At 41.3% G+C, this 11,409-nt stretch overlaps 1 protein-coding gene across 1 annotated transcript; it reads left to right on the forward strand.

Moving 5' to 3' along the window:
• The first annotated feature begins 243 nt into the window (after positions 1 to 243).
• ATP6V0E1 (ATPase H+ transporting V0 subunit e1) lies at positions 244 to 11,409 on the forward strand. Its single transcript, XM_086758780.1, has 4 exons — positions 244 to 409; positions 2,586 to 2,633; positions 7,912 to 8,039; positions 10,891 to 11,409. Exons 1-3 carry the CDS (start codon positions 306 to 308, stop codon positions 8,003 to 8,005), a joined length of 246 nt encoding a protein of 81 aa, XP_086614906.1. The 5' UTR covers positions 244 to 305; the 3' UTR covers positions 8,006 to 8,039; positions 10,891 to 11,409.

The following is an 11,409-nucleotide window of genomic DNA, read 5'->3' on the forward strand; positions in this document are numbered from 1 at the left end:
TTCCTGCCCCCGCAGTCCGTGGGTTTTCTTCCCCTTGAGCCCATGCACGGGGAGGGGGCCCGGCGCTGCAGCCGCCCCCATTTCCCCCGCTCCGCGCCCGCGCTCCCGCCGCCGGGGCGGTGCCGGCCGCTCGCGCCGCTGCGCGCCCCCGTCGCGCTGCCAGGTGCGCCACCGGGCTCCGGTGACGTAGCGGGCGCTGATTGGCGGAGGCGGCGGGGCGGAGCGGTGCGCGCGGCGGTGAGGAAGGGGAGGGGAGGCGCGGCGCGGGTCGGACCGAGCAGCTCCCGTTCCCCGCCGGCCCAGCCATGGCGTACGGTGGCCTGACGGTGCCCATCATCGTCATGAGCGTTTTCTGGGGGGTGGTCGGTGGCGTCCTGCCGTGGCTCGTACCCAAGGGACCCAACCGCGGGTGAGTGACTGGGGGGCGGCGTGAGGCCGGGGCCCTTCTCTTCCCCCTCGGGCGTAGGGGGCCGGTGCGTGAGGAGGCCCCCGGCGGAGGCGGGCCCGGTGCCCCGAGGCGCCCCGCCGGGCAGCAGCGGCTTGGCGGCTCAGGCTTTCCCCTTTCCCTTTCCCCACGAGTCTGCCGTGCTCGCCGCCCCGCCGGGCCCGGAGCCGCCGCCCGCTGCTGCAGTGCTCCTGCGGGCTCCTCGCCGCCGGGCTGGCGCAGCGCGGAGGGCGGGCGGGCCCGCGGCCCAGCGCCTGTGCCCGCCGGGAGCCAGCCGGCGGCGGAAGGCCCGAGCAGACCCCCGTGAGGCTTCCGGGGCCGGGAGCGGTGTCTCCGTGCCGTAACAATCCGTCACCGTTGTGAATTTTCCCCTCCAGCCCTGTAAACGGCTGCGTGCACGGCGTCCTGTGGGAAGGACAGCTATTGTTAAGTCGGGTGATGTTTGAGCAATAAGTTCCTTTTTCTTTTCTTACTTGACCTCCTCTGAGTTATTCCACCATCCCCCCGTTTCACACTGGATGAGACTGCAAAGGTTGCTGTAGCAGATCTCCGTCTGTGCTTCAGTGTGTGCTGGGGGCCTGGCGGCTTTATACGCGGGGCACCTCAGCAGAGACGTTTTTCCTCTAGTGACTGTAGCTGCTCGGGTTAAAAAGTAGACAAGTTTTTGTCTTTCTCTTTTCCCTAGGAGATAATGACTACTTAATCTCTCTTCCTCTTTCTGACATCCCCTCTACTCCACAGGTACCAACTGTCTTTTCTCTTAGTTGTTTATCTAAACTTGCAGGGTTTTTTCTCAAGTTCTATTTAGCTGATATTTACTGCCTCAGTTTCATGCCTGAAGTGTGTTTTGTGCCTGAAAATCTATCTGTCCTCGGAATATGTTTTCCAGGCATGTCCTTAAAGTATGTAGGTCACCAACAGATGTTCTGTCGTTGTTCCAAAATGTGATTGTTTAACAAATGTGAACAGAGTACTGCTGTGTTGTGGTTCTATAGCATGTCTGTAGTAACATGTGTAGTCTGTTAACTTCTCATCTTTGTGAAAAACAAACAAACAAAAAAAAACCCTTTACCTCAACCTGTTTCTGAATAGAATTGTTCATTCTCTAACAAAATAAGTCAATGCAAACTGTAACTGACCTTTAATCTCCATTGTGGAGATTAAAACTCCCAAACAATGACTCTGGGACTCCTTGGAAAGGAGGGGTTCCTAAAGCTTAATGCAGGCTATGTTAGCTTTGTGGCGTTGTAGGATTCGCTTGAAAGTTGACAAGGTGAATGTGTATTCATAGATTAAAAATAACAAACGTTATCCATGTCACAAAAGGGTTGGAAGTTACAGACCTAGCATGAGTTTTTGTTACTCAGTTTGTGGGGGGGAAATACATAGAGGGAAATCTCTTTTAATTAAAAAAAAAAGAAAATAAAAAAAAGCACTCCACTTTGCTACTAAGTTCCATAGTTCCATGAGCTGCGTAGATCACTCACTGTTAGAAAATCTCATTTCCTTCCTCCCATTTCAAAATCATATGTGTGTGTCGCTGCAATTTTACCATTTTCAATTTCAAGAGCTGCTTGGTTCTTGCTTCTTTTTGGCTTAACTGCGGTTTCTGTCACAGTTTCCTTTCAGCAAGAAAGGAAACTCTTATCCTACACATAATTTCAAGTGGCTTTGAGATTTTGTATTCAGTTTGTGAAACTCTCATTTGTGATATAAAATTAAGAGATATATTTGGGTACTGAAATTCTCTGTAAGCTGAATTTGGACTGGGGATGATGTTTATTGTTTGCTGTTAGTATTAGAACATCCAGCTTCAGTAGTTTACTAACTTGCTGGTAGAAGCGATTGTGAAATGGAGCAAGGACACTGACTGCAAAAGATTTTGCTCCTCTTTGTAATTAACAAAAAAATGGCTGGAGCTGTATGTTTCTGCCAGAACTGTGTCAGTTCTTTTGCAGAGTCTTAGCTGTGTGTCTGCAATTCACTCAGCTGGAAGAAGTCAGAACACTCATGTTGAGTCACCTTCCATATGATCGAAGTTGAACTTACTCTTGTTTTCTGAGGGTTTTTTTCCGATGTGTCTTGTGGTCAGTCATAACATGGCACCTGATCAGCTGTTTCTCTCCTTCTTTTTTTGCAGTGTTATCAACACTATGCTGGTGACATGTGCTGTTTGCTGCTACCTGTTGTAAGTATAAATACTGTCTTGCCTCTTAATCAAGGCACAGTTCTGATGTGGTCAAAACTTCCTTTTTTGTATCTTCAAGATATTTAGGAAGAAGCTTTTCAAATGTGTCACAGCGATTTAGACACATGGTGTTCTTTGACATCTCTTAGAATTCCTGGTTCTAAAGACCTTCAACCTGCTGAAGAAATATTTTCCTGTTGGGGAATACTGAATTAAAACAAATTTGAATTCCTCTTGTTCTCTTCTGGCATGTAACTGTTGGATAGTGCTCTGCGTTGACTTCATATCACTCCTTTCCAATTCACTGCCTTATTTGCTCACAGTTATAATGGCAGTTTGTAAATTCTAGAGTTTTTCTGATCCACAATAGAGCAATGACTTTTTGCCTTTTTCATTCTTTATACCATTACATTTATTCCTAAGGTGATACTAATTTAAACCTACTAATGAGTTTTCCTTTACTTAGTTTGTTTGAATATATTCTCAAAATCTGGTAGAGCAATGGGTGGAAAACCTTATACATGGGGGGGGGGGGTTATATATGACAAATAATTTTTGTAACAAACTTGTGATGGTTTGATATACTAAGACTGTTTCTTTTTAAATGCACAGTATATTTTGAGGCTGCCTTTTTTGTGTAAGAGAATTAGTAGACATGCCAAAAGGACTTGTTGAGAAACTCCTCATATTGTGTTTTTTCAAGAGACAAGCCAGCTGTAGCTGCTGCTTTTTTTTTTTTTTTTCTTTAGGACTGATCTTGTCAAAGTAAGTGCTGTGTAGAAATAACTTTGGAAGGAGTTTGGGAAAAAGGAAAAATTTGTTATGGAGAGTAAGTTGGTAAAAGTCTGATTAGATCTTTAAGAGTTAACTTGCAATAAAATCATTATTCAGAGTTCCACTTGAACCTGAGTAGTATTTATACTTTCCTGAAGTATTTAGGCATTATTTGTGCAACTCTAAGTAGCTTAACATGAATGTTTAGAGAAATGAATCTCTAATTTCAAGACTTCAAGGCTCATTTTTAAGAACTGGCAGCCAGAAGCCATATTATCAGTGTTGGCATGTTCCAGGAGGGGCCTGTTTGGTTCCCTGTTGGGCTGGCCTGTGACACAGGCGTGTACAGGTTTGATCTAGTTTAATAATGTGATATTCAGGTTTTATATAGGTGAGAAGGTGAGGGCTTTTTTTTTTTTCTTTTTTTTTTCCTCTCTCCCTCTCCTTCCCCTTCCCAGAGTATTTGACATATGAAGTCTTAAGAAATCATTCTTGGAAGTACAGCAAACTCAGTTCTGTGTTTTTTATCTATGACAAATTTGTACATTAAAGTTCTGCTGAGCAGATGTAGAAATTTGAGCTTTGTAGTACCAGTAACTTGAATTTGGGAATTTCAGTGCTATGAAGGCCTCCTTGCCTGCGCATAAAGTATGTAGCAGCCCAGTCTCATGGTAGGTCCCAAATGCTTGGCTAAGAAAGGGCAACTGGATGCTCATTGTTACTAAATTACAATAACAGGAGAGGGGGTGGTGGTTTGGATTTTGTTTTGGTTTTATTTAAGTTTAAAGTTCTCACTTAAGTTTTTGTTACTCTGTATTTTAACAGAAATAATGTCCTAGTCTTCTAAAATCCTTGAAGCTTAGAGTTTGTTTTCTTTATTGTTTGAAGAAGGGCAGTTTTCTCAAAGTCGAGGCCACATGGCATCTGCAGAGTCCTCTGGACTATGATGTGGAATGTATTTGTTGTAGAATTTCTTAATTTTGAACGCTGTGAACTCTTCAAATGTACAGTAGTATTTCACTTTAAGTTTAGTGATTTATTTTTTTTTTTTGTACTGAAACAGACCTATCAGAAATCTAGTGTCATTAACGCAATTTATAATCTGTTCTTACATGTCCACTGGGGGGATTCTTTTGTAATCTTGTGGACTCTAACTTGTTTTCTGTATTACCTTTGTTTTTTTCCAATTACACCTTGAAAAAAGAGAAGCAGCAAAATCCTACTATGTTTTAACCATCAGTAATTATACTCAACCATATAAATTACATATATAGTGTCTGCTTGCCAAAATACAACAAAAAGCAGATTTTTCTCCTAATATTCCAAGATAGAACTTGCATCATTGCACCGTCTTTTTTTTTTTTTTTTTTTTTTTCCTTTCTTCCCTATTAATTCTGCATAGAATCATAGAACAGCCATGGTTGGAAAGGGCCTAGAAAGATCACCTGGTCCAACCTTTCTTTCCTCCGTTTTATTCAAACGTATGTAAGTTTGGTTTTGCCGTATCTTTTCCTTTTTGGGGGAGGCTTTGAGAAAACTTCGGGCCTTAATTTCAGTGACTAAACGTACTCATTTTTCATACTAGTCTTGAAGGAAGCCTGAAAATTCTGAGAATTCTTCATTGGATATGTTAGGGTTAAAATAAGTTGTGTTGTCCCAGGTGTGGTCTTCTGTATTTGTGTATCCTTAGTAGGTGGCTGGTGCTGTTATCTACATCTTTTTAGAGTTGTTTAGAACTCTGCTAGACCTACTTTCATGTGCTTTGAGTTACCTTTCCAGTTGAAAATAGGGGGGGAAAAAAACAATTTCCTGTCTTCATTAAATACCACTTGATTGACGAATTTGCGCTAACTAAATTTAAAGTCAGTCACATTTCAACTTAAAGCTGTTTCTTCCGTGTGTAGGTTTAACAGTGATCATTTTGAATAACGATATTGATCACGTGGTGTTAGTTTGCTTGTTCTGTGGAAAATTTTTGCATGGGTAAGTGCATAATTTGTGTACAGAAATTGTACCCAGCAGCCTTTTGAGGGAGAGAGAATACATGAGCCTCAGGAACCGATGAAATATAATGCAAAGTATAAGGAGTTACTGCTGCAGAAATTATAGGTTATGCCATGTTGCAAGGCACTGTCAAAGTCTAAATCTGTTTTGCTATTTACAAAGCAGTTCCTGCAACAGTACCGTGCTATTCTACTGACAGAGGACAGGGTCCTTGAAAAATGGTATTATTTGCTGCTGATTCTGAAAGGATTAAAACACGGTTGCTCAAATTGACATTTAAACAGAGATAGCAGGACCTTAATTTGTAATATACAGCATAGACAGATGGCAGTTATGGTAGAAAGACCTTTTAAAAAAATCTTTCTGGTAGAACATAAGGGACTTTAATTTCCTTGTCTGAGCTGGGTAATTAACACTAACTGCTGTAAGTGGTATCTGGTAGAACTTAAGGACCTGTGGGTGGCTCAAATGCTATACCTGATTTCAGCAACTCTGGAACAGTTGGATACAGAGGCTTGCTTTGTTTTACTTTGAATGCTACGTTTTGTTTTGCATTGTCATGATAGATTATTGTATAGAGCAGCATTGCTTAAGTGAAATGTGGGAAAAGCTTTTTCATTACTTATGGTGAATGCAAGGGAGTCGTAGAGTTCAGTGCCTAGCTACTGCTTCCAATTATTGGACCCTGGCAGAGCAGGGAGGAGGACTGTACTATTGACCTGTAATGCCACCGTGGCTCGGAGCTTGGGCATCCAGCATGGTCCCAACAAATAGCTTTTGAAAACTGCACAGTGCTTGCCTAAAGCATGGTTCTACAGCTGGGACACGTCAATATTTTGAATGTGCTTCCAGCTCATTTAATTCACAGCCATGCTGTGTCTGAGCTCAGGAAGCAAGGAGAGATGAGATATTTGTGTATAGCGGTCCTTCCTTCTGTGCGCTGAGAAAGAGAATAATGTGCTCTAACAGGCTTTTAGCGTTCCTACCCTCCTCCCACTTCTGTTAGCTCAATGCTAAAGGCAGATGGTACAGTGCTCTGGCACCCCTTCTATCTGTCTCTTGTATCTGAAAATTAACCCTTGCAAAAATCAATCCCATGGTATTTTTAAAAGCTAATTTGCTTTTCCCGTAGGTAAATTTAACCTAGCAATTAACATGGCTTCAAAAAAACATTATTGTCATCGCTTTGGATAGCAAAGTAGAAACATGTCAACCTAAAGGTTATTGGCTCTTCTTGGTGGTGTCTTGCTGATGTTTTAATTGATTTGTGGAGCCTGCTACATGTTTCAAGGCTTGCGTTACTGGTGGACTGTTGCAGGCTCAGCGTGTCATTTTAACTAGAGTCCCACTTTGTGCAAAACTGAAAGTGGCATTGAAAATAAATATTTGTAAATTTTAAGAGGATTGATGTGTTTTCTTTAAGTCTGGCCCGCATCTTTTGCCTCTGGCTGTTCTAGCCATTTTACAGCAGACCTGCGCTTCGTTTGCTGGTCAAAGCATCAAGGTTTGTGTGGAATTTTCCATGACTGCCTAAGCACTCTGATACATTTGTGGCAGCTCCCATTACAAAGCTGCTCTGCTTTTTCTCCTCCTTACAAAGCATTCTAGAAATAGCAGACAGATGAGCCAGTGTGTTCACTAAATGTGTTTATATAGTTAGTATTTAACATAGATTTAAATCCCTGGAAGCATCCATCGCTTTTTCTGAATCTTGTAATATTTACAAAGCAAATGTATCTTTTAACAGTATAATATTTATTTCTGTTTAGCTTTCCTGGATATTTTCCACAAACTACATTCCTCTTGTTCTTGGCTTCTGCACTGTTAGTTTGTGAGCTGCTCTGATGGCAAGGCTGCTGTTGCTGATGATCTGGGGTTTGCTGTCATATTGGTTTTGTTGTTGTGGGCTTTTAAATTTTGTGTGTGTGTATGTGTTCATGTAGCATTGTACCCTTTTGTTTCAAGTCCCTGTTTATTGACCTCTATGCCAGGTTTAAATTAACTTTTGTTCCATCTCTGATGAAAAATATACCACATCTGCAAGGGTAGGTTGTCATACACTGAAAATAAGAGCAAAGGAGAGAGTATGTTTCTCTGAGTTTTTTTTGTTTACAGGATGCTTCCAAGGCACTGAGAAAAGAACTCTTTTACGTTTCTGTCTTCTGAGTCCACAAATACCCGAATTTTGTATATCTGAAAATGCTTTCCTGTCAAAGGAAAAGTATGAGACACATGCTGTCAGGTGGGTTTGTGTTGCTTTGAATTGAACAGGACAATTTATTGTTTCAGTTGCAGAATGATTTGGTACCAGATCTTCATTGCCAGTATCTGGTCTTTGTGTATGATGAGCTTGAGTAAAATTTTGGTTTTTTACTAGATCTTTCAGAAAATCGTCTTTTCTTCTCTGATAGTACTTGTGCTTTGGACAAGCCTTCCCATTATCATAAACTTTGTAATTTGGCTGATGTTCTCTGTTTTGGGTTGGGGGGTTGTCTTGCAGTTGGCTGATTGCGATTCTGGCTCAGCTCAACCCTCTCTTTGGGCCGCAGTTAAGCAATGAAACAATCTGGTATCTTAAATTTCACTGGCCTTAAGGATCTCTGTCCTCTGCTGCAATTTATTGACTAGGTGAGTATGATCAGATTCATAAATATATTTGGTATGTTAAAGTTTTGTGAGAAATTGAACAGTAGTGTGAGCAGTGTGTTCAGAATTGCTGGCTGTTTTGCAGGAGAAGTCTTATCTATAGGCTGCAACAAAATGTATTTTGGATGTTAATCTTAATGGCATGCCGTGAAGAGCTTGGACTGAATTCTTGTACAGTTATTTTTCTCTGCTATCGTGTCATGTGGTGCTGTGTTCAGTAAGCAGGAGTTTGTAAAGAGAACAGTACATTTCTTCTTCTGACAAAAAAAAAAAAAAGACTGGGATGTCTTTTAATAGCTAGCATAAGTGGATTTCCTGATCTTTAACAATTGTTAGACTTCTCTTCAAGCCTGCTGCCATCTCATCCTGATTTCCAAGGCAATGTTCAGTTGCCCTCATTCATCTGGGAAGTCAGAATGAGAACTGCAATTAGAATGTCTCTATCTCCTGTCAGTGTATAGCACTAACACTGAGCTTACAGATTAACATTTTAATTTTTTTAATGATACCTGTGTGCAACTTTAATCACAGATGAGCCTGGTGGTTGCTGTCTGGGTAGTGCTGTTGGAATGCTGTTGTTGCAGTTCTTGGGCATGCTTTCTGACGTGACCAGCAAAAATACAAGGTCTCGTACTAAAAGTACTATGATGACTTTGGGTTTCTTTAGAATGGCAGTGTTTGAAGTTGAAGGTTCAAACGGAAGATAGCTGTGGAAAGAAGTACCCATGTTTTTAGTCTTTATCCTGGTAACTGAGTAATTAGACAAGCTTAGGTTTTTTTACCTTGTTTTTTTTTTTTTGTCCTTTGGGGTTTAACTGCCTATCCCCTTGCTGTTATTACTTTAACTTCTGTTTATGGAAGGGCAATAGCAGCAGACAGATGACAGTTGATGTTACAGCTCAGTTAAATGCTGTCTGTAAAGCATCCTGAACATTTACCCTGAAGCAAAGCTCCACTGCTTCAAAGTAGGCTTCATCTGAACCGTGGTGTTGTCAGACTGTGGCATGTGTGCGTCTGTATCTTCTCTTTTAAGCAGCGAGCAGAAGCTAAAGGTAAACTTAACTCTGCTTCAGGTAGAGGACTGTAATTAGCTAAGTCACTCAAAAGCTGGATTTCCTAGGTGCATTTTCACTGCTCATGTGTTAACGCAGAATTAGTTAGCTAAAACAGAGACCAGTATATCCTAGTAATGGGCATACAGATCCCTGAATCCTATAGGAGAATTCGGTTGCCTGGGATCTGAAATGGTAGTGTAGTTATCTGGACAAGGATGCCTTGAATATAAAAATTGGGCTTCCTTCTGTGTGTTGCAACCAGCAAGGATGAACTGGAGATGAGGTGCAACTCTTGGACTCTAGGTGCCTGCTCAAAGAATTGAGGCTTTCCCCCCTTTCAGTGAAGGATTTTCTGGAGAACTGGAGGTAAATTTGTACCAAGGAGGAGAGGGAACGAATGTGTTCTAGGATAGCCGGAAAATTTATGTGAGGAGCTGTCATTTTTAAACTTATCGAGAATTTGAGACCTATATAGTGCAGGCTGTTGTGTTATATGAAGCAGTTTGTTTTAACCTTTGATATATCTGATTTCATTGGCCTAATTTTGGAATAAAATTGAGGTTCTTGTCTTTGTGAAAAAATCATTTTTAAAAAAGTAAAAGCATATAATAATCCTCAAATATCATAGTTAAATATTATGTTATTTCTTACTAGAAGTGTGCTATTACAAGACGTACTGTTCTCCAAATCTTGTTTGAATTACTCTTGTAGTGTTGAGTTGAACTGAGGAGCAAGGAGGTGGCTACCTCGATCAGGCTGCAGTGTCCTGTCTCTTGCTATTGTGTGCCTCTGCACTCAGCATCTCCTGTTGAGTTTCTTTCTAGACAGGAGCTGTGAATTCAATTCCATCTGAAATGGTTGGGATGTGTCTCTCTGGCACTGCACAGAATTCTGTAAATATAGCTACCATTTCTTGTTTGACCAGTTATTTTTGGCTTTTAAGATGTGCTTTTCCAGCACTCAAGGTGCATGTGCTATACTTTTTTTCTGCCTCCCACTCCTCTTTCAGTTGAAGTTTGGATGCATTAGTACGGACAATGCAAAGAGTTAAAGGGAAGGGAATGAAATTCCAACTCTGAGTGGAGAGACCTTATTTGAAAATGAGAGTAGTCTAGGCAAACCCATTTTACCTGGCCAGTGGAGCAGGCTGAAAATGCATGCAGAAGGCTACTTCATTCTAGTGAGGAGCTTCTACAGATGCTGACCTGATTGATCTATGCCAAATTACAGAACTTTGGTCTGTCTCTTCCGTCAGTATCCCTCCAACTCAAGTGATAATGACGTATCGGATGACTTGTCTGTATAATCAAGTTAATGGCTTGGATGGCAGTGTGTGAGAACATGCAGACTTCTGCAGCTGTGGTAAATGTGGGCTGTAGCCTCTTTTAAGCAGTGTGATCTAACACGGCCTTTTCTCCTTAACTTTGTCAGTTTACAGTCTGTGTTCTCAGACCAGGAACTTCCTTCTTGCAAGTGCAAGAGGGGCTATCATCCAGATGACTGGATGCTGTTACAGCATTGAAAACTTTCTAGTAAAATGTTGTTTTACCAGCTTACAATGTAACTAAAACTACTTGCAGTAACTTCAGAAATGAAACTGCTAAGTAAGCGAGAAAGTAGAGATTGTTCTTGAAGCTCCATATAGATGAGTTATCTACAGTTCTTGACCATTTCTCAGTGCATTTGTGGAATGGAGATAGTTGTGGTTAACAACCAGGTCTTCAATTAGTAAATTGTCTCAACGGAAAGGAATAATTAAGTTGCCTCTTGCTTTGCAGGTAAAGAAGAGATTTCCTCCAGATGAAAAACTCCACTGACCCAAAGATGCCCTTAACATAGTTGGCTGGATACCAAGCCTGCATTAATGCCTTAACCTTTCCATTGTGCTTCAAATGGCTTTTTCAAAGCCCTGTATTTTTTCCTACTATACTATTTAACAGTATGCCTAATGCAATTTATACTTCTTTTTGGTACTGTAAATGTTTGTTAACTTCAGATGTGGTTAAAATTCCTAAAGTTTTTATGGGTCATAGAGTCAGCTTTCCTGTTCATTTTTACCCACTCTGTAGGAACACTGTATCTCTCTTACAGGTCTTAGGTTGTCTGTTGCTGTGCTGTTCACCCCTGTTCTGTTTGCACTTGAAAAAAATGTGTGCAATTAAACTGTATGAGGAGAGGAGAAACAATGGTGCCACATGTCGATGGCATTTATATTTCGAAGTGACTTGTATTCTTGGGAAATCGGTCTTAAGTTTCTCATGCCTGGAAATAAAACTAATCCTCTGCTTTATACAAAA

Source organism: Chlamydotis macqueenii, chromosome 14 (genome assembly GCF_036417535.1).
Source record: "Chlamydotis macqueenii isolate bChlMac1 chromosome 14, bChlMac1.mat, whole genome shotgun sequence".
NCBI lineage: Eukaryota > Metazoa > Chordata > Aves > Otidiformes > Otididae > Chlamydotis > Chlamydotis macqueenii.